We start from the raw sequence: 21782 nt of genomic DNA on the forward strand, positions 1-21782 counted from the left end.
TGTGAATGATGCGGATGTTACTAGCGAAAAGGCACTTAGTGGTAGAGCAGTTGATCGTTGTTGACAGTACGATGTCGTGATCGACCTTGATGCGTCGATGCTCTTCGTGTTGTTGAGCGGTATTGTGGCCCTGTTGCGCAGTTAGCATATAGCGCCAATAGCGACGAAATCAGAAACGCTTGCAGTGTCCAACGAGGGCACTGAAGTGCTCGCGAAGTGGTCAAGTAGTCAAGTGGTCAAGTACGCCCAAGTGGCCAAATGGGTGTGAGACACAGAGATCTGTGGTTGTGGTGGTTCACGTGTTTGATTTCGTCTCTTCAGTTGTGAGGGTTCACTCGCGAGCGGGCAGGATGACATGTGACCGTGCGCTTGTTTTTGTTGATTGTTGACATGTTGACAATTCTGGAAACGGAAGGGCGGTGTGGAAGTTGAGGCTAGAAAGGGGGGCAACAAGTGAAAGAAGGGTGATGCTTTTGAGGCCTGCACGCGTTTGTGATGTGGTAGCGAGGTGTGTCATAATGGTACTACGAGCGACTGGACGTCTCAGCAAAGTCACCCATACCTGCGACAACGCGATCGTCATTGTGTCAAATTGCTCTTGACCCCAACAGGCAGCCTGTCCATTGCCACTCTGAGGCTCTGCTCAGCCTGCATAGCACCGTTCATGTCGCCGTTGCGCATCAAGACATCCCTGTACATTCCGTCACCAACGCTCACCCAGAGCGGATCTTGCGTCTTGCGAGCCAACGTTCTCCCTGCGCTCGCACTGTTGACCGCCTGCTTCCCCACGATGCCGTCGAAGAATTGAGCTGTCATCGTGTTCATGATGATGGTCAGTATGCGGCAGTTCTTAACCGCCTGAGCGGGGTGCAGGGCAGCTTGGAGACATTGCTTGATCTTGATGATGGTCATGCCAGGGTCTGGATCATGGGCACGCAGGACGTGGTAGGCGGAGACGATGGCCTTGTTGGGGTTCGATTCGCAGTAAGGACCTAGATCCGCCAGGGTCTGTTCTGCAAATGCAGGGTCTCCAGACATGTTTCGTAAAATTGCGATGCTATTCAGGCCTGCGAGCGCTTGAATATCTTTGATGGGCGTGACCGTCTTGCCTTGGTTGAGCTTCATCAATAGTTCGGGGGATTGGTAAGACTGAAGGGCCGCCAACTCTTCACCCATAGCTTGCTTGCAGACCGCAGTCAGGTACGTCAACGAGCATTTCATACATCCATCCTGAGCCTGTGGCTTTTTTGCGAGATCCGAACGGAGGGACTCGATGGCTTGCAACGCTGTCGGCCAGGCTGCACGTCCACAGTATGCATGAATCTGCAGTAACTTCATCGAGCAACCAATACGATACTGCATGTCGTTGATGGACTCGGCAGTCTTCATAGACATTGAGGAATTGTCAGCGACTGGTCGATTCAGCTTCAAGCCTTCGATCAAAATGTGTTCGCCACGCTTGTCCTCGGCATTCGAGTTCATCTTGGAGAAAGCCCCGAGCATATATCCTATCATGTAAAGCTGACTCCTAGAAAGCCACATGAATGCGAGCGCAATCTCGCCACTCGGAAATCTCTGAAAGATGCCTCCTGTATCAGCTTCGACGTTGCCGCGGCACGGTACACCGAGTGGAAGAAGGAAGCTTCCATCAGCCGACCAGCCGGTCGTCTTGGATTTAGCATCAAGATTTTCGTGAAAGTGATTAAGTTTTTGCGCAGTCTGGTCGGCTGGGCTCGATTGCATGAAGGCGCAAGCGAGATCGAGTAGGTCCATCGTGGCCTGGAGCTGAGGTAGTTCGCCCATTATCGGCCCTAGCTGATGCGTGCGTGCCGAAGCCAGCGAGCGTGACGCTAAGTCAACAGCCATGGGATCACCAGATTGCAAATGGACCAGAGCATCCAGAGTTGCGGCGGCAACCTGAACACCTATGTGACCATGAGATTCTGCACGATCGCCCAGAGTCGAAAGATGTCGCAGGATAGTTGATGTATCGGCCTTTCGATTTGATTGTACGCCTAGTGAAATGCGCAAGAGTTTCACAGCGTAGATCCAGGCCGTGTTGTTCATTGCTTCAACTTCCTGAATGAGCTTCTCCAGCGACTTGATTGCGGCCGTCGGGTTGGTCTTATACATGACACGGACCAAGAGATGGTGCATGGCATACTTTGTGTCAGTCAGCCTGTTGCGCTCGCAGAACGCAACGCCTTTGCTGAGAGACTCTTCGGCGGCGATAGTGTTTTCCGTTTCATCAAAGAGAAGAGTTGCAAATCTCAATCGAATTCTGGCTTCTTTTCGTGCATCTTGTGGCCGATAGTTGACAATCACCGACTCAAGACAGCCCAGTGCGGTAGCCATCAATTGGTGATACTGTTCCAAGTCCTTCTCCATTGCATCGGGAGAGCAAAGATGACCACTCATTGAATGCGCCGCTTGAACATATTCCTCGGATAATGAAAGCAATACAGATTGATAGTCGACATCAGGAGAAGGGGTCGGGGGTACGACTTGGGAAGAGGCTAGTTCCGTCAAGGGGGAAGACTCGGGCGGCTGGGGTATTTGCACATATGCGCCTTTTGGTGGAGGATTTTGCCGCTGTGGCTGATTTACAAGAATCGGCTTGCCTTCGTTCGAGCGCCTTCTCTTCGGCGTACGGTCTTGATGTGTTGATGGCATTGTATCGGGGCGGTACGACGGTATTTGTACATGTGTCAGGACCCGAGCGTTGGGTGTGGACTGGGGATGCGGAACAGAATGTGGCGTTTTTTGGGGTGTTTGCGCAAAGTTGGACGGTGACTGCTGCGTTGGTCTATTTGCTGGTTGAGAGGAATAGGGCTGCTGTAGACTAGCTGGCTGAGAGGGCTTTCGTTGATTTTGCTGGCCTTGTTGCTGATATGACTGCGAGTTACGTTGGCTGCTCGCTGGCGTGGCATGCGTTGGTGTTGACGGAACGCCTTGTTGCACCTGTCTACGAGGCGATGGTTGAGAAGGTTGCGGTTGCGACGGAATGATCGGCTGCTGTGTCGGTCTTGCTTGGTTCCCCGCTGAGTGGGTAGGGAGTCCAAGGTTCTGATGAGTGGCGAGCACTGGTGACGAAGCGCTAGGCTGTCTTGAGCGACTTTGACTCGGGATGAAAGGCTGCCCATTCACTGGCAGAGTGTGAGGTTGAGCTTGGCCATATGAGGGTTGATAAGGATTCGCATAGTTGGATGCTTGAGGCGCGGGCTGCCAAAACTGCTGGCTAGATGGTTCGTGAAGCTGCCCCGAGGCAAACTGCTGCAACGGAGATGGCTGCTGGTATTGTTGCGGTTGGCGGTTGGGGACTTGGTGGTTTTGATGGCCTTGATGCTGCGTTGGTGGCGGGACGAATTGCTGCGGATGGTACTGGTAAGCAGCCTGGGGTGGTTGCCAGGAGTTGTGCTGGCTCTGTTGAAATTGATGCTGCTCTTGAGGCATTGGGACGGAAGGAGCGCCCATGGCCTGCTGCTGCATTGGCAGGGCGGCCTGAGTCTGGCGGCCAGGCGCATACGACACGTTCGGCTGGCCGTACGCAGCAAACTCGCCATACTGCCCGTAGCCGGCCTGCTGGTAGGCGTCGAAGGGAGGCGGCATTGGCGCGACTTGCTCCCGCGAATGGATCGCGCCTTGAGAGCTATCGCTTGCGCGGCGTCATATATCTCTCACACCTCGCATCGACCTGTTCACTTCACGTCCGGCCGACGTTGGCGAGGCGGCGCGCGCACACCTCGCGTTGCCCCAAGCCACAGTGTGGCGCAAGCCGAGGCCAAAAAGTTCGAGACTGCCTTGCCCAAATTTCCATGCATCGCCAGTCGCATTGCCTTTCCTGTTGCTCTCCTCACACCCTCACACCTTTTTTCGACCTCGACACCCTCCTTCATAATGGCTCCCGCACCTACCACAAAAAGTAACAAGGCGCCCATGAGGACCGGCAAGAGTGGCCCTTCCAAGAGCATCGGAGGTTCCAAAGCCGGCCCCAAAGCGTCGTCCGCCGGAGTGAAGAAGAGCAAAAAGCCTCAAGGTCGGGTCAGCGGCGAGCAGGTCAAGTCCAAGTCGGCCGACAGTCGCAAGGATGCCAACAAGAAGAAGCAGAAGGTCTACACCGCCAAAGAGCTCGGTATCCCCGAGCTGAACGGCATCAGGCCGGAGGGAGTTTCGAAGCCGCCCAACATGAAGAAGGGCAAGAACTTCGTCGACGACAATGAGGGCATGAATGCAATTATGGCGATGGTTATGGCTGAGAAGGAGGGCAACATCGAGAGCAAAATGCAGAAAGCGAGGCATCTGGAGCAGCTGAGGGAGGCGAAGAAGGCTGAGGCGGAGAAGAGGGCGCAGAGCAAGAAGGCCACATTCGAGGACAGGAAGAAGGGCATCAAAGAATCGGAGAGAAAGAAACGATCGGATGGGGACAGCTCAGCTGTGGAGTCCCGCAAGTCGATGAAGAACGGCTACTTTGCAGGCTTCGGCGACGATGCGCCGCCCAAGGATGCGAAGAAGTCAAAGAAGCGTGTGAGCTTCGGTTGATTTGTGACGGGTTTGGGAATCTATGGTCTATTTTCTTTCGGAGCTTCTATCCGCCTATTGGGGCGTTCTAATCATTACTGGTCACTACCGGCGACGTGCGCCTTCCTGCGCATCGGATCAAATGCGAACGGCGTCTTGTGCCCTCCCACGGGCCCTTTTCCTGGCATCTTCGGCGGCTCGATCTTGTCAAAGTCCACATCTCTCGCCATCGCATTCAAGAAATTCACCGCCTTCTCCAAAGTCAGCTAAAGCTCTCTCTGGCTTGTAAACGATTCACTCACCGGCTTCGCATGCCACCTGCCACCTCCAAGCTCAAACCAACTCAAATGGCCACCACCGCTCGTCGCGCACATAACCACCCACGGTGTCTGTCTGATCTCCTCATATGGTACCGCCTCATCGCACGCAATCGGATCGTCTCTTGCATGCAGACACATGGTTGGCACCCGAATGCCAAACAAGCTGTCCGCGCTGGTCGCGTCTCTGTAGTACGCACCCTCCGTCGGATACCCCCACGTCGCACACTGCACCTCGCGGTCAAACTCGTGCAGGTACTTGATCGAATGGATCTTCTCGGGCAATAGCGCCTTGTTCTGCGAGATTTCTTCAACGTGCGTGTCGTAGAGCGCACGCATGGATTTACCCATGGCCTTGCTGTAGACGTTCATTCCGATCCAGCTGCGCTGCAGCGAGAGCGAGGCGACTTCGAGCTTCCACGGGTTGGAGATGACGAGGGCGGCGGAAAGGGGACACGCGTCTCCCTCTTCTCCTAGATACTAGAACACAGAAAGACACTCGAATCAACAAAACCGAATCCCTCAAAAACATCTTCATGCATTTCACCTCTACAGAAGAGCGGCAAAGGACAGGACAAGGTACCTACAGTCGTGAGAATGTTCGCGCCCAGCGAGAAGCCCACCCCGAAAATGCGCCTGCGCGGCCAGCGCTCGCGCGCCCACTTCACCACCTGCCGCACGTCCCACGTCGCCCGCGCGTTGTACAGCATGCTGTTCGTGATCTTACTGCCCGCGCAGCCGCGCGAGTTGACCACGAGCGCCTCCCACTCGCCGCCGCTCAGCCCGCCGGCTTTGGCGCCCGCCGCGCTCGGCGCTACCAGCGGCGCCAGCACATGCCGGAGGTACGTCTCGTAGCTGCCGCCGCTGAGCCCGTGCAGACACACGAGCAGTGGCTTGTCGTCGTCGGCGCCCAGGGTTGAGAACTCCTCATCGGTGAAGTACGTCGTGCGGGGCGGGAGGTAGTGGTGGCCGACGCCGACGGGGTCGGTGGTTGGGCCTTGGTCGTGTGCGATGTTGCCTTCGGCGTCTTTCTCGAGCGAGGCGGGGGGCGGGGCGGCGGTGACGAAGTCGACGGTGAAGTGGCCTGGGAAGGTGTCCTGCGAGGCGGCAAAGGTGCGGCGTTTGTAGTGGATGGGCGGACCGTCGAATTTCATCGCTGTCCAGGCAGTCTGGAAGTGCCCGTTCGGTAGGAAGGGGTTGAGGTTGCAGGCGGGCACGGCATCTTTGATCAGTTCGGGGAGCGCTCTGGAGGGGCCGGATTTCGTGGGGAGGGTGAGGGGTTCGTCGCTGTGTGTGTAGTCTATAGAACAAGAGCCGGGGAAGTAGGAAAACGCCATTATGAAACGAGTGTATGTGGATGAGAGGGGAGAGGGAGGGTTGGTGGTTTATTTCACATGATGAGATGAACGTCGAACAGCTGGCTGCGCAATCGATGGCGCGGGATTGCACGTGGGAACAGGAAGTAGCGCCGGCGTGCCGAGGTTGCATTGACCTTGTGCATCACTTTACGGCCGTTAATACAATTTGACAGGCTCGAGCGGACTGCTGTATGGGTGAATGGAAGAAGAAAGAGAATTGTTCTTGTCTTGGAAACCCTCAGCGACCCAGGCGTTCCTGGCGAACATTTTCATGTGATTCTGAGGCGTGCAGCCATCTCGCATACGTCAGAAGGCTGCTGCCACGACGGGCGGAGCCGCAGAGCCGCAACGACAGCTCCAGCCTCACCTCGAGCTTGTGACCAAGTCAGCGCACATCACCTCACGCGACAGCCCGATACCGTCTCTGCAAGACGTTGCGACCATCACCCTACCGGAAACAGACACTCGCGATCGATCATGGAGGGCGAGCGACTCTTCCGTTTCCCCAAGCCACAATGGCTCAACAGCGCGAACACGCGCACCGCAGGCGTCTACCTGGCCGGTGGTCTTGTACGTTATCAGTATTCATCTTTACAATGAGCTACGTACTGACTATTGCCCCACACAGTTCTCGATCGCACTCTTCATCCTGATCGATGCCGCCAGCTACTCCAAATCACCTCTCAACGGCTCGAACTTCCACATCACCTTCGTCGACTGGATCCCCGCAATCTTCTCCGCTCTCGGCATGCTGGTCATCAACAGCATAGATAAGACGCGCCTTTCGGGCGATGGATTCAGTTACAGTGGTGACGGTGTGGCATGGAAGGCGAGGGTGGTGCTGTTCATGGGATTTGCTGCGATGGCTGGAGGTCTTGCTGGTGGTGTCTGCGTGCTGGTGCTGAAGTACATTGTCGCGGAAGCCAGCTGGCCCACGGCTTGGATGGGCGTGGCTAATGTCGTAACGAACGGCTTGGTCATGTTGAGGTGAGTTCTGAAGTTAATACTTCCGTCTGAAAGTGAACGACTGCTAATTTTCCAATCCGCAGCTCCGTCATCCTCTGGGTGAGCCAGAACATGGAGGATGACTACACCTACAACCTTGCCTTGTGATGGATACGAATGCCTCATCTTTGTGCATTACCACTTCTCGTACAGTGTACACTGACCAAATTATCGCGAATCTATTCTTTTCACGTGCTCACATTTCCTCTGGATCACATGCTTGTGTGAGTGACCAGTGATCTATCGCGAGCTCTCACATGTGCCATGCGCGAGTGAAGCTCATTCACCTTCAATCGCGCCCAAGCGACGGCACCTCCTCGCCCAATAAAGTTCTGTCGCTTTCCACGCAACACCAACACCAAACACCACCCAGCAACCAAATCAAAACAGGTCACCTAGCATCACCTACCTCGCGAACTGACAACCTCGTCGCGCTATTCACGCCACAAGATAAATCATCCAAACAACGTGACGCAACAAAACCTACGACACGCCACCAAACACCAACCCAACAAGATGGCCTCCCAATCCACCGACGTCTACCCCCTCCCCGAATCCCCCAACTCCCCCGAACGCCTCGCCCTAACCCCAAACACGCACTCCACGCCCCCCAACGAACCGTCTTACACCCTCCCGCCCATCAGGACCGGCTCTGATAACGCCCTGTGCAACGCCAACATTACAATCGCAGCCCTGCAGCAACAGCTCGCGACCTCGGAGCGCCACGCGCACGAGCTCGGCGCCGCCGCCGCCGAAGACGCCGCGCGCCTCGACTACGAGCTGCGCTGCTCCCGCGCGCGCGAGGCCCAGCTCGAGCACAACATCACTTACCTCTCCACCGAGGTCGAAAAGGCGAATGCGTACAATCACGAGCTGAACACGCACATTAGGTTCTTTCACCGGTATTCGCAGCAGCAGACGATCCCGGCGCAGCAGGTGCAGGAGCAGCAGATCATGGTCGGGCAGGAGAGCGAGGGGGAGGGTCAGAGCCAGGGGAAGATGCAGACGGCTGTTGCGGCGCCGGGGATGGCGCCGGCGCAGGTGGCGGATGGGAGTGGGCATGGGAATGGGGAGCAGGGTTCTGCGGCGCCCCCGAAGAGGATGCCACCGTCTCAGAATGCGGAGCTTTTGCTGTCGCATAGTCAGAATATCATTCGGTCGCTGAGGTCGGAGATCAGGAAGTTGAAGGCGAAGAGGGCCGAGTTGGAGGGCCGGCTGGCTGCGCTGGGGTAGCCTGGAGAGCACGAGGTATTTCGAGGTGGAGCTGTGCTGTCGACGGGCATGCGAGGGGTATGCGGAGGTCTTGTTGGCCTGTTTGTGAATGTTGCTTTGCTTTGGGGAAATTGCTCGAAGGGGCCATGGAACGCCGAGAGGAGGCCACTACTCTGCGAATGGGACATTATCGAGAAATTGTAGTCAGTGTTCAGTGGAATGCAACTTTATTGTGGCGTGTATATACCGGCAGAGGTGTCAAGCGCTTCATGAGTTCCTATGTTAAGAATCATAAACACTACACCCGAGTGAGGTTCTGTGAAACTAACCCCACTCCCAATCCTTATTGACGGTCACCAACGCTAGGTGCCCTCGTTTACACGATTATCTCGACCTTGAATAAGGTAAGCAGGGTCTTGTATGACATTCTACATATGCGTGACTACTATGCGGCCGACTATACATGACAGCGTGATGATGGCCGAGGTTGAAGCCTTGTGAGCCTTGCAACGACGCCAATTTCCTCACCATCCCTCTTAAACTAGCTGCCCTGCTATCCTCACACGGGAAAGGATATCGGAAGGGCTCATATCTTCCGAGGCCTTGAGTATTACCTCAATAATACTCGTAAATAATCAGCTTGCTGATTCGCACGGGCACTCCCTACAAGCACGCTGCCAGGTAGGCGCCTTCAACAAAGCCGGCGTGCTGGCCGGTTTAGGCCGCAATCTGTCTAGGATCTTTCGCGGAATAAGGGCATATCCACTTCAATGGTGGGCCTTCACTCATGGGCCTTTCGCGGTCCTACACGAGCACTGCACGCAGACCAAGCCATCCTGCCGGGACACAAGAGCAGCCTTTCCATCACAACAAACGCCGAAAACGAATGTCAGCGACAAGTCCAACCTGCCTATATCGGCATGTCTGGCCTCTGCCCATTTGCCGGAGGGCCAACCTAGCAAAGTCAAAACAGCGGATCGCTTCTTTATCGGCAACTTGACACCCCGCTTCGTTCGCCACGCTACGACAGCTGGTCGGCGGCGGGGGCGCTGAGAGGTGAAAAGAGGCTCAGGTCCCACTTGCGACTCGAGGACGGCAGTTCGAAAAGCGCCAGCAAGCCGCGTTCGGCTGCCCTGAGTAGCAATGGTCTACACTCGCCTGCTACGCGACGGCCGGTTGCGACGAGAAAATCTATGCCGGGGCCGAGCAGGAGGTATGACTGCCGAATGACACGGGTAGGGGACCGAACACCGTTCCTTTCTTCCTTTCAGACGAGATACTACCAGAACTCCCTCCCCTCTCACTCCTCCCCTCTCCCACACTCTCCCCAACATACCCCTCCACCATACCACCATGCCTGTCACCAAACTCCCCTTCCACGCCGACCACATCGGCTCCCTCATCCGCCCCGACTCCGTCTCCTCCGCCCAGGAAAAGGCGTCCAAGGGCGAGATCACTCAGGATGAGCTCAAGAAGACCCAGGACGTCGCGATCCAGGACATCGTCGACAAGCAGCTGAAGAACGACATCCGCGCGATCAGCAACGGCGAGTTCGACCGCAAGTACTACTTCTCGGGCTTCTTCGAGAAGCTCGAGGGCATGCGCGAGATTGAGAACGTCCCCTGGGACCTGGCCCGCCTCAGCGCGCCGCCCATCGCCGCGCTCAAGAAGGCCGGCAAGAACTACCCCATGGCCGTCGTCTGCGAGGGCAAGATCAAGTACACGCAGAGCCCCTACCTGGCCAACTGGCGCCAGCTCAAGGCCACCGTGCCCGCCGACAAGGTCGCCGACCTCAAGTTCACCATGCCCCCGCCCTGCTACTTCCACCTGCGCCTCGCGCCCGGCAAGTGCTACAGCAAGGACGCCTACTCCTCGGACCCTGCCTTCTTCGCCGACCTCGCCGCCGCCTACCGCCAGGAGTTCCAGACCCTGTACGCCGACGGCCTGCGCAACATCCAGATCGACGACCCGACGCTCGCCTACTTCTGCTCGGACGACATGCTCGCGGGGCTGAAGTCCGACGGCGAGGACCCGGACGCGCTCTTCGACATGTACCTCAAGGCGCACAACGACACGCTGCTCGACCGCCCGGCGGACCTGCACGTCGGCCTGCACGTGTGCCGCGGCAACTTCAGCAAGAGCATGCACTTCAGCGAGGGCTCGTACGAGAAGATCGCGGAGCGCTTCTTCAAGACGCTCAACTACGACACCTTCTACCTCGAGTACGACAACCCGCGCAGCGGCGGCTTCGAGCCGCTGCGCTTCCTGCCGGCGCACAAGAACGTCGTTCTGGGCGTGGTCACGACCAAGGACCCGGAGCTCGAGGACAAGGAGGCGATCAAGCAGAAGGTGCTGGAGGCGGCGAAGATCATTGCTGACGGCCAGGGCAGGAGCCAGAAGGAGGCGATGGAGAACATTGGTATCAGCCCGCAGTGTGGCTTTGCGAGTGTCGCTGTTGGCGCGGAGGGCATGACGGAGGAGAAGATGTTTGCCAAGCTGAGGCTTGTCAAGGAGGTTGCTAAGGAGCTGTGGCCCGACAGGGCTTAAATTTGTTAGTGCTGAGGACGGGGAGGATTTGAACGAGGTGGTCTGATGATGGGGTCTACGATTAATGATATTTCAACATGAACAAGCATCGGGAGTTGTTGGGCGGTTGTTGTTGCGGAGAGCGTGCATGGCGGCAGCGAATTCAACGGCAGCTGCGAGAGCTTTGCGACGGACGTAGATGATGAAGGACGGAAGTAGTCATCGAGATGACCGAGGCGAGGATAAAGGATGAGGAACGAAAGTAGTTCGTCCCAATACAAAAAAAAAAAAGAAATCCATATTACCCAATGCCTGTCTGTCTCATCCCATCAAGGTCATCAGGCCTCCATGCTGTGACTCCACGCCTCCATCACACCTCAGCCGCTCATGACTACTGCACTGTAGCCCGCCTGACCTTACTACTGTCCTAACCTTACTACTGTCCTAACCTTACTACTGTCCTCACTTAAGCCTGACTGTATGTATGTAGCCATGCGTCAGCCACGAGAAAGTTCCGGAGGCACCTCCAGGCTTGAGAGGAGACATCATGGGTACATGCATCGTCGTCCGTCACACTCACCACAGATCGTTCCAACAAACCAGCCGCGGCTGTCTTCACATGCCGTCTGCCGCAGTCAACACAGGCCGTGTACAGCGCATGGCATCGCATCGCAGAAAGCTCCGAGTCGACGACTCTTGCCTCGGCGCCGCGTCGAGTAGGACGAACCCTGTGTCGACAAGAGTCTGGGGCCGCGAGTCGATCTCGAACCCAAGGCGCGCCATCGGCCACTCAAACTCCATCATCTGATCAAGCGAGGAGTCCACGACCGACATCAAAAGGAACGCATTTTCACATGAAAAACATCCCCTCTCAGCCCAACCCATCATCTGATCGCATCCTATCAACAAAGTCCCACCTTCACATGAAAAGATACCCCTCCTCCACGCCCGCCTCTCAATCCAATGGCAGAGCAGACCGCCAATCCCCTCCCAAGCATCCCCCACGCGCGCACGCTCTGCCAAACCTACCGCGCAAACTCTCCCGCCAGACAGACACACAGTACCAGCATGTGAAGTGCAAAGTGACGTCCCGGCAGGCGCGTCAGCCCAGCCCTGCCGACGCCACGAGGTCATCGGGCGCGGGCGCAGCGCAGCGCAGCGAAACAGGTAACTTTCTGAGATGGAAGCTCACGCGCGGTGGCAGCAAAGCTCGCAGGCATGCCGCTGAGCTCAACCGGGTGACGATCGCACGAGCGAGGACTGGAAGGCGGGCGAGACGCGAACGTTGCCTTTTCCTCTCGCGCCGTTTCGCCGCAACGGCCGCGCCGCCGCCCTGTCTCAGGCCCTGCAGAACTGCCTGGGCGGGCGCGAGGCGAGGCTATGGATGGATGCGTGGCTCTATGACTACTATACAGCGCTACTATAGACGACCAGCGCGGTGTGTTTCTCGCTCGCACAGACGGCTGCTCAAGAACGGCCCAGAAGGCGGGTGGAAGAGGGCGGCGCTGGGACGGCGGCGTGCGATGCGGCGCTAGGCGGGCAGCAGACGCAGGGCGAGGGAAGAATCGGAGGGCGGTGGGGACTTTTTGGGTGAGTGGATGGCGGCATGTTGGGAGGGCCTGGGGGTCTCTTCGGCGCGGCGTCTGGACGGGTTTTGCGCGGGCGGCGGACGGCGATCGTCGTTGTCTTGGTGGAGGCACTGGAGGCTTCGAGCGGTTTGGCTTGGCCCGCGGCTGTTTTTCTTGCTGCCGGGCCTGTTTGATTTTCGCCTGCCTTGCTGGGCCAGCAGCCTGGGGCGAGCGCAGCGCGTGGGCAAGGGACCGACTGCCGCAGCTCGCCCACCCACCCATCCACTGCGGCGGCGAGAGCCCTGCAGATCCCCCTGGGCCACGCTGGCTGTCAACATCGAAATTCCCCCGTGTGCGCGCGGTGACAGCCTGCCCACGCCCGTCAATCCAGACATCGACAGAGCATATCGATGGACCGCCTGATCAATTACGCATCGATACATAGAATTATTACGGGCCAATGGATAGGTCAGGGCGCCCGCACGGCACGCGCGCGCAGGAAGCATCCCCATGCTGGCTCGAGCGCGGTGAAGCATGTCGATGCCACGCTAGCCAGATGCTCGGCCTGTATCGCCTGCGGGTTGGTCGAAAATCGAGGGTCAGGCCCGAACATCGCTCGCCGCCACTCCTCCTCCCCCAGGCCCGTCCTGCTTGTCCTTTTCTTCCCTCGTCCGCCCCGCCTGCACCTCTTTCTGCTCGTCTTCCTCCATCTCCTCAAGCCACCGGCGCCCCTCCGTCCCTCGTTGCTGCACCGAGCCTCCCTGCACCCGAGTCCCAACCGCCAAGCTCGCTCCCAGCTTTGCGATCCCCAACGACTGTTTTTGCTCAGGACAGCTTGCTGCAGCTCCAGAGCGATTGCCGAGTCGGTCGACAACAGCTCGGTCTACTCCCCAATCGACGTCGTCCACACTCTCTCCACCACACCTCATTCCTCCTAAACGACCGTCACAATGAGCACCTCTGCTCTGCCGCCCAGGGCGGCCACCAGGCGCACAGTCACCGCCGACTCTGTCCCCTCCACTGTCAATGCGACTCCGGACGACTCGCCCACCGCCTCTGCCTCCTCCACCTCTCTCTCCTCGCTCGCCTCCGAGGATGAGGTCCAGACCAAGAGCCAGCCGCAGAAGTTTGTCGACGGCTACGGCAACGAGTTCGAGCTGCCCAACTACACCATGAAGGACATAAGAGATGCCATACCCAAGCACTGCTTTGAGCGCTCCGGCGCCATGGGCCTGTACTATGTCTTCCGCGACATTGCAATCCTGGCCACGGTCTTCACCGTCTTCAACAAGTTCTGCACGCCCGAGTACATTCCCTCGTACGGCCTTCGTGCCGCCCTCTGGGCCGGCTACACCGTCATTCAGGGCCTCGTTGGCACTGGTCTCTGGGTCCTCGCCCACGAGTGTGGTCACCAGTCTTTCTCTCCCAGCAAGACGCTCAACGACACCGTCGGCTGGATCTGCCACTCTGCTCTGCTCGTCCCGTACTTCTCCTGGAAGATCAGCCACGGCAAGCACCACAAGGCCACCGGCAACATGGAGCGCGACATGGTCTTCGTACCCAGGACCCGCGAGGAGCAGTCCTCCCGCACCGGCTGGCTTCTCCACGAGATGCACGAGCTGATGGAGGAGACTCCCCTCTACACCGCCGGCCACATGATCGCCCAGCAGCTCTTTGGCTGGCCCATGTACCTCATCTACAACGTCACCGGCCACAACAACCACGCCAAGCAGACCGAGGGCAAGGGCGTCGGCCGCAAGAACGGCGACGGCTCCGTCAACCACTTCCTCCCCAGCAGCCCTCTGTACGAGCGCAAGGACGAGAAGTTGATCCTCCTCAGTGACCTCGGCATCGGCATCACCGCCACCATCCTCGGCCTTGTCGGCAAGACCTACGGCTTCCAGAACCTCCTCGTTTGGTACCTGATCCCCTACCTCTGGGTCAACCACTGGCTCGGTAAGTCTCCCCCTTGAAATCTCGATATCCCACCATAAACACCTGAAGAACTCATCTAACACTCCCCCCAACAGTCGCCATCACCTACCTCCAGCACACCGACCCCTCCCTGCCCCACTACACCGGCGAGACCTGGAACTTCGCCCGCGGCGCCGCCGCCACCATCGACCGCGAGTTCGGCTTCATCGGCCGCCACATCTTCCACGGCATCATCGAGACGCACGTCCTGCACCACTACATCTCGACCATCCCCTTCTACCACGCCGACGAGGCGACCGAGGCCATCAAGCCCGTCATGGGCCGCCACTACCGCGCCGACGTCGAGGGCGGCCCGCTCGGCTTCCTGCGCGCCATGTACAAGAGCGCGCGCTGGTGCCAGTGGGTCGAGCCGAACGAGGGCGCCGAGGGCGAGCGGAGGAACGTGCTGTTCTTCCGCAACAGGAACGGCAACGGCGTCGCGCCCGCGAGGCTTGCGGAGAAGAAGACGGTCATCGTCGGCGCGGACGAGTAGGAGTTTCTGTCTGAGAAGAGAAAAAAGTTTAGCCTGGAGTTTTATCGCTATGGAACAATAAGAAGAAAACTGAAAAAGAAAGAAAGGTGGGAAAGACACCAACGCCGCTCGCTCGCTTCCGAGCAAGCAGAAGCAGAATGGATCCCGCTCGCTTTCGCCAACGGCGCCCCGCAGCTCCCTGCTACTACCGCCCAACATCAAGCCCTCCACACCTACGATACGCAGGCGCCACTGGCGTCGGGGCGCGGCTCACACGCACACAAAGACCAACCACACACACAAAAAAAACACAGCTTCTGCTTCGCTATTAGTACTTCCTGGTGCGCTCAAGCGCGGCGTTTTTCGAAGGAGGTTGACTTTCTAGGATTGGAGCGGTGGGGGGTTCGGAAGGGCTTTTGAGGGGCGTATTGATTGATCGATTGCCATTCTTCTAATCCATCGACTTTTCCAAAGTTCATTTCTTCTCCTGCTGGAAGCCCGAGACCGTCGATAGAACGTCCGATACAGCCTAGACCGTCGCCTTGTGGTATTTTGCTGGGAAGAAGAAGAAGAAGAAGAAGAAGAAGAAGAAGAGGCGGGGGCTTGCGGTGCGTGTAGGTACCTTAGTTTCTGCATGTTTCGGACCCTGTTGCGAGATGGAGGTGGTGGTCTTCTGCCTTCCGAGAGACGGGAACAACAATAAAAAAATTGAGATTCTTCAACTTCAACTTCGTTCCAACGCGGCTTTTTTTTCTCATCTGTGTGTGTGTGCCATGCCACGAAATTCCTGCCGGTGTTGCCCTACCTTATGGACGTCAGTTCCCTCGACAGGACTGGCATACGGAGGAGGTAGCGGATGCGGTCAGCGGGAAATGGACGGCGTTCTCAACTGCTCTCATCACCGTCAACGAGAGCGTAGAACACGGCTGGAACGGCGCGCGTCGGAGTGTGGCGGCGGACGATGACGTGCAGCAGTAGCAGCAGCTACATACTGTACCACGGAGACTGCTACGTCGTCAAGGCCAGGCTCAGGCTCGGGGCTCGAGCTCGTGACTGAGGTGCGCAGGCACGACGGGATTGGCCGCTCGGACTCTTGAAATGTCATTGTAGGTGGTGTCTGCGCGAGAAAGCTCCGGCTGCTTTTGTGGATGGTCCTGCCGCTCTGGATGGCTATCCGACCGCTTTTGGGACCGGCCCGGCGGTATGGCGGCGTTGCTTGGGAATAACGTTACAATGCAGGCTAGGGACGGGGTCTCGGTGTATGATGGCTTGGAGAGAGAGAGGTTGACAGGTCAGATTGTTACATAGCTACTGATACGGATCTCACCTGATGGAGAGATTACAGTAGTCTCAGTGCTAGCTCTACACAAGTGCCAGCGGCAGGTGCCGGACGGGAAGGATCAAGATGGGGACTTCGCAAATAATCTGTCATCCCAATCAATCGTGGACCTCGAGCAAACACGTTCACCCGCGCCTGTGGGGCGCTGATTTCACGGTGACAGCGAGGCGTGCGCGGCCAGACGCTTCGCTGCCGCTGCCCGCCAACAACATGCCGAATCGAGCACGGCGCGATGAAGTCTCTCCTCGAACCCCGGCCGTCGGCTGTGTATACCAGGTATACCTCAATAAACTCCAAACCAGGGCCTGCTCGGGAGATGCCTAGCTGAAGATCCGTGATGACACATCGGGTGATCGAGATGAAGGGCAATATATGTCAGCTGGATGGGCACAGCCGGAGGGCGGCTGTGCAGACAGGGTATTGTGTGTGAGTAGGGATTCAGGAGTGGTGGTGACGGGTCAGTATAATCAATGCTCGACCGGGGATGAGCTATTCATGTCGGATGCCGAGGCGGTGGCATGTCTGGGGCGGGTGTGCCCTGCCTGCCAGTATGCATGTGGTGCTGCTTTTGGAACGGCTTGAAGAGTGACGGACATGCTGAGGATTCTCACTGCCGTGAACGAAAGAGCATCGTCCAGGCTCGCCAGGATGGAAAGAGGTCAAGAGAAGGTTCGGATCCAACACGGGTCCATGCCAGGGCCGCAGCACTGGGACGATGAAGGCGATCGATTCAGGGCACGGCCTTGGGACCTGGAGGGCCAGCTTTGTCAGCACACAGCGTGTTTTCTTCTTGCAGTTAGAAGCTGGCGGGCCGACGGGTGGCAGTATGGTCCACGACGCTACGAATGTACAGTAACAGGGCAGCAATCGGGCAATCCAGGGCTGCGGCGGAGACGCGTGGGCGAAGCAGGCGGACATGGTTTCGTCGCCGTCTCCAGATTATTGATGAATGCTGAATCTCGGCACCGTCGTGCCTCTCGCCCCCCTATGGCTGCTCATTGGCCTGCGGGTGGTATTAGCTGACGCACGTCTGGCGCCCGTGATCGACGCACCCTGGCGTGCCTGGGCGCCGCCCGGCCTGTCATCCGCCTCAGCGAGCTCGAGCATCCGCCTGCTCGCCCACCTGCGCGTGGTACTAGAAGTCTAGCACGCCTCCTCCAGCCAACGTGACGGCGGCCTGACACCGTGCGGACTGCCTCTCTGTCCTTCTCTCCCCTTCGTCTCCTCGAATCCTTCCGTGGCTCCACTGCCTGCCGTCTGCTTGTGCCTTATATCACTAACCTACATACAGCTCGCTCCCGCGCCTTGTGCTCCCCAAGCCCCATCCTCCGAACCGCGCAAAACTCTAACTGCTGTCCCTCCACCGTCACCCGAGCTCGTCCCAGCTGAACCTCTGTGATCGTCTGCCGGGGCTTCGCCGATACCTGGCCTGGGATATTAGGCCTATGCCTGCTTCCCAACCCTGGCCTGCCACATCCTACGCACCAACGCGCACATGACACGCCTCCTGCTCTTGCGGTAGACCACTTCTACCTTGGCCTCATGGTGCCACAAAACCCGAACGCTGCCCGTGAAGAGAGGGGCGGCAGCGGCAGCGGTAAGGCCAGCAACAAGGCCACCAACTCCTCCGCTTCCCGACCCAGCGCACCGGCTCCGAACCCACGTGCCCAGGGCGGCATCTCTTTCGTCGCTTTTGATGCAGGCATAAGCAAGGAGAACAGGAAGGCAGTGCGTGTCCAGGCTGCGAAGGCCAGTGCCGCCGCGCGCAAAGCAACCATCGCGCGCAAGCTCGCCGCGCGGAAAAAGGGCGAAGATGAGGCAGACAAGGCCGATGCGCCGGTCGACAAGGCGGCACCCGCTCCAAAGGAATCAGCACCATCAAAGCAAAAGGGAGCTGGGAGCAACACGTCTGTTGGATCTACATCACAACAATACGTTTTCGGCCACCTCGTGCGGACAGAGCCGCACGCCGTTCAGTCGCCCTCGTCGATAAGCTCGGCAAGCTCCAAGGTCTGGTCTGATGCCAGTACTGTCAACTCAAGACCGTCTCGTCCGACCTCACCTGCCCTCTCACATCAATATGCGCGGCGGTGTTCGCGACAAAAATCGCCAAACCGTCCATGCCACTGCCCAGAATGCAAGCACACCACACCCGCCTCCTCAGTCGAGAGCTCGCCCAAGCCCGAAGTGCAATACGAACTGGGGCCCTGCGAGCAGATCGAAACTATGCGAGCTATCTTGCATTATTCTGTCCCTCGCCCGGAAAGAATTGGTGTCGGTCGACATGATCCCTTCAGCTGCTATCCCGTACAATGGCAACCCTGGTACGATGGGCTGCTACACTACATGATGGTCGTTTTCGCACCCCGGGCTTGGCCAGTACTGCAGATCACTCAGACGCAGGGCGCACGATGGGAATGGTTCATGACTCAGCACGCCATGGAGGAGCCTGCGCTCTTCTTTGTACGTCTGCTTTTCGCTTCAGGTGACTTGGTCAGAATCGGTGCCCTCGGCCGAGAGTGCTCGTATTGGTTGCAGTCACAAGCGATCAAGGCGATCAACGAGGCGCTCTCTGAACCGCAGAGATCTGTCTCTGACGGCTTGATCCTGGCTGTCGGTCGCATTGCCTTGCACGAGTGTATGTACGGCGACAGAAACGCCGCCAACACAATACACAGACCTGCACAAAGGCGAATGATAGACCTCCGCGGTGGCATGGCGAAGCTCGGATTCCCAGAACTCGTGAAGAAGCTCATGCGATGGTCCGACCGGGTGATGTCAATGCAGGGGAACACCAAGCGCTTTCTACCAGACGAAGAGGATCAGGGCAACACGACGTACGGCGTGCGGCAGAGTGTCGACGTTTTCGAAACATGGGCCCCTGAACCAGGTCAGGCTCTACGCAAGAAGATCGCCATAGCCGATTTGCTAACAGACTGAAGCGCGAGAGTTGAGAAAAAAGGTGCCCGGCAAGCGCCTCCCGCCTTCTTTTGGCATGCTGAGCAACATGGACCCGAAGATCCTCAATGGGATTGCAAAGTTCTACATTGAAATCTTGAGTGGTTCGAATTCAGCCCGCCGCGACTCCGCCGTGGAACCCAACCGCGTCGTCCCGGTCGTCAATTATCCAGAATCTGCACCTTCACAGCCTTCGCGGCAGGCGTAGACGCGGCTTCGAATGCTTCCACGGCTTGCTCCAACGGGAATCGATGCGTGACCAGCGGTTTCAGGTCGATCAGCCCTTCCGACACGAGCGTTATAGCCTTTGGATATGTCTCGTGGTACCGGAACTGGAATCGTATATCGATCTCCCGGAACGAGGCATACATGAACGGGATCGTCTGGAAATCCTTCCCGACGCCGATGATGTACACGGAGCCGCCGAACCGAGTCGCCTGGGATAGATGTCAGCCCAAAGTTATCCCACGGCGCACAACACTGCAACTCACATAAATCGCCCCGTGGATACTGCTCTCCACCCCCGTACACTCCAACACCAACCCCGCCTCCCTCCCCAACGCCTCCTTCACCCTGCCCGCCACCCCCTCGGGCCCCTCTCCCTTCCCAACCAACACAGTCCTCGCCCTCGGCACCAACCCCCTCGCAAACTCCAACCTCCCCTCATCAACATCCGTCACCACAACCGGCGCCGCCCCCGCCGCATTCGCCGCCAGCAAACAACACAGCCCGATCGGCCCCGCGCCGCAGATCACCAGCGCATCGCCCAATCTCAACCCCGCGCGCTCGATCCCCGCCAGCGCGACGGACAGCGGCTCGAGCAAGGCGCCTTCTTCGAAGCTTAGGGAGTCTGGTAGACGGTGCAGCCAGGCGGCGGGGTGCGCGTGGTAGCGCCGCAGGGTCCCGTCGACGGGCGGCGAGGAGAAGAAGGTTATGGACGGGCAGCCGTGGTAGGCGCCGGTGCGGCAGGGCGTGCAGGAGGGGAGGGAGCAGGGGATGCCGTTTTCGAGCGCGACGCGGTCGCCTGTTGGGGAGAAGGGATGGGTTAGCGAGTGGGGTTTGTATGATTATCCGGCCGTCCTTTGCTCTTTTTCTATCTTTCTCGCTCTTGCCTTTCCGAGCGGAAAAAGCAGCCTTCGTAGCGTTCTAGCCAGCAGCAAATATCCCCAGACCGGACAGGACGACGACGCGCGACGAGCCAAACAGCAGCGCAAGGCTGGCTCCCCGCTGCCCGTCTGCTCGCTCGCTGCCATCGTTCGTCCTGCCTACCTTACTATCTCCTCGATTTCAAAATCAAAGAAAAAATCAAAACTTACCAACCCGCCACCCCTCCACCCCGTCCCCAACCCCCACCACCTCCCCCGCACTCTCGTGCCCCAGTCCCAGCTCGCCCGTCACTTTCGACGAGCCGATCGCCCCGTCTTTCCAGAAGTGCACGTCGCTGCCGCAGATCCCCGTCGCGCGCATGTGGATGAGGCATTCGGTTGGTTTCGGGATGGGGATGGGGACGGGGGAGAGGCGAAGGGTGTGGGTGGGGGAGGTTGTTAGGGCGAGGTTGGGTTTGGTGGCCATGGTTTGGTTGGATGTTTGAATTGGAAGATTGATTTGGTGGGTGGTGTTGTGGGATTGGTTGGAGGGGACCTGGGAAGGAGAGGTGTGGTTTTGGATAGATGGATGTAGAGAGATGGGAGGCGTCGGTGGAAGCTTACTGTACAGTAACCTTATGTATGCATTGAGTGCATATGGCTATAAGGGACCTGGAGTCCAATACCTCTGGCTGAAGATGTCTTCTCTTTCAGACCGCCGATCCCCAAAATGGACACCGAAGGCAGTGTCTCACGTTTCTTCCCAGCTTGTTCCATCTTCCATGCGTCTTTCACACGTGCCACCGCCCTCTCGAAACGCCCCATGATCGTCGGATGCTCATGCGGGCGGCGGGCGGCGACCTCGCAGGAGGCAACCCCGCAGCGGAGTTCAAAGCGACCTGACGTCTTCAGCTCGACGTCGGTGTTTTCCAGTCCGGGCAGGTCACTAGGCCGATTGATATTGAATGCGTATCTGTGCCTCTCGTTTTGACCGGAGAGTCTCTGCAATCAAGTGAAAGCTTAACAGTACTGGCACGAGTGTGTTCGCTTGGGCTTGTGACTTTCGTCCCACGCAACTGTCCACGAGGAACGACATGCATGGCCCGATGATCCCAGCTTGTCCTCCAGACGCAATCTTTGCACCCTCGATACTCATACATTGTTTGCGGTTCTCCTCACTGAGATGACGAGCCGCAGCTGTCTGAGCAGCATTGCGACGAGGTATAGCCCGACGCGTAGCATTTTAAGAGCCGTGTGAACGGAGTTGTCTAAGGAACGCCGACAAGTGGACAGCGTAGAAGCCAATCGCTCACGGACGAGGGTGTTGCGGACTGCATCAGGTCAAACAACAAAGACAGTGGCTTTCGCTGGACTAGCCCGCCGGTCTGGACCTCTGGCCCTGCGCCCATCCGTTCAATGTCTCTTTCAGTCAAGGCCTTCCAACCATTTC

At 58.1% G+C, this 21782-nt stretch overlaps 8 protein-coding genes across 8 annotated transcripts; 5 read left to right on the forward strand and 3 right to left on the reverse strand.

Annotated features, from left to right (window-relative positions):
* Positions 1–579: 579 nt before the first annotated feature.
* On the reverse strand, positions 580–3609 carry WHR41_08908 (uncharacterized protein; the record flags this gene model as incomplete). Its single annotated transcript, XM_069377512.1, has 1 exon — positions 580–3609. The coding sequence occupies one exon, from the start codon at positions 3607–3609 to the stop codon at positions 580–582; it is 3030 nt and encodes a 1009-aa protein (XP_069225463.1).
* Positions 3610–3897: 288 nt separating this feature from the next.
* On the forward strand, positions 3898–4539 carry WHR41_08909 (uncharacterized protein; the record flags this gene model as incomplete). Its single annotated transcript, XM_069377513.1, has 1 exon — positions 3898–4539. The coding sequence occupies one exon, from the start codon at positions 3898–3900 to the stop codon at positions 4537–4539; it is 642 nt and encodes a 213-aa protein (XP_069225462.1).
* Positions 4536–6172, reverse strand: WHR41_08910 (uncharacterized protein; the record flags this gene model as incomplete). The annotated part of the gene is made up of 3 exons (XM_069377514.1): positions 4536–4769; positions 4821–5315; positions 5423–6172. 3 exons carry the CDS (start codon positions 6170–6172, stop codon positions 4614–4616), a joined length of 1401 nt encoding a protein of 466 aa, XP_069225488.1. The 3' UTR covers positions 4536–4613.
* Positions 6173–6522: 350 nt separating this feature from the next.
* Positions 6523–7552, forward strand: WHR41_08911 (uncharacterized protein). The gene is made up of 3 exons (XM_069377515.1): positions 6523–6763; positions 6822–7180; positions 7243–7552. The coding sequence occupies exons 1-3, from the start codon at positions 6671–6673 to the stop codon at positions 7304–7306; spliced, it is 516 nt and encodes a 171-aa protein (XP_069225489.1). The 5' UTR covers positions 6523–6670; the 3' UTR covers positions 7307–7552.
* A 2211-nt stretch (positions 7553–9763) lies between these two features.
* On the forward strand, positions 9764–10957 carry WHR41_08912 (uncharacterized protein; the record flags this gene model as incomplete). The annotated part of the gene is made up of 1 exon (XM_069377516.1): positions 9764–10957. The coding sequence occupies one exon, from the start codon at positions 9764–9766 to the stop codon at positions 10955–10957; it is 1194 nt and encodes a 397-aa protein (XP_069225490.1).
* A 2102-nt stretch (positions 10958–13059) lies between these two features.
* On the forward strand, positions 13060–15541 carry WHR41_08913 (uncharacterized protein). The gene is made up of 2 exons (XM_069377517.1): positions 13060–14460; positions 14535–15541. Exons 1-2 carry the CDS (start codon positions 13455–13457, stop codon positions 14969–14971), a joined length of 1443 nt encoding a protein of 480 aa, XP_069225491.1. The 5' UTR covers positions 13060–13454; the 3' UTR covers positions 14972–15541.
* A 2290-nt stretch (positions 15542–17831) lies between these two features.
* On the forward strand, positions 17832–19229 carry WHR41_08914 (uncharacterized protein; the record flags this gene model as incomplete). Its single annotated transcript, XM_069377518.1, has 1 exon — positions 17832–19229. One exon carries the CDS (start codon positions 17832–17834, stop codon positions 19227–19229), a length of 1398 nt encoding a protein of 465 aa, XP_069225486.1.
* On the reverse strand, positions 18890–20819 carry WHR41_08915 (uncharacterized protein; the record flags this gene model as incomplete). The annotated part of the gene is made up of 3 exons (XM_069377519.1): positions 18890–19684; positions 19739–20271; positions 20564–20819. 3 exons carry the CDS (start codon positions 20817–20819, stop codon positions 19409–19411), a joined length of 1065 nt encoding a protein of 354 aa, XP_069225487.1. The 3' UTR covers positions 18890–19408.
* Between the last annotated feature and the right edge of the window lie 963 nt (positions 20820–21782).

This window comes from Cladosporium halotolerans (genome assembly GCF_011745625.1).
Source record: "Cladosporium halotolerans strain TM138-S3 chromosome Unknown Sca52, whole genome shotgun sequence".
NCBI classification, from domain to species: Eukaryota; Fungi; Ascomycota; class Dothideomycetes; order Cladosporiales; family Cladosporiaceae; genus Cladosporium; species Cladosporium halotolerans.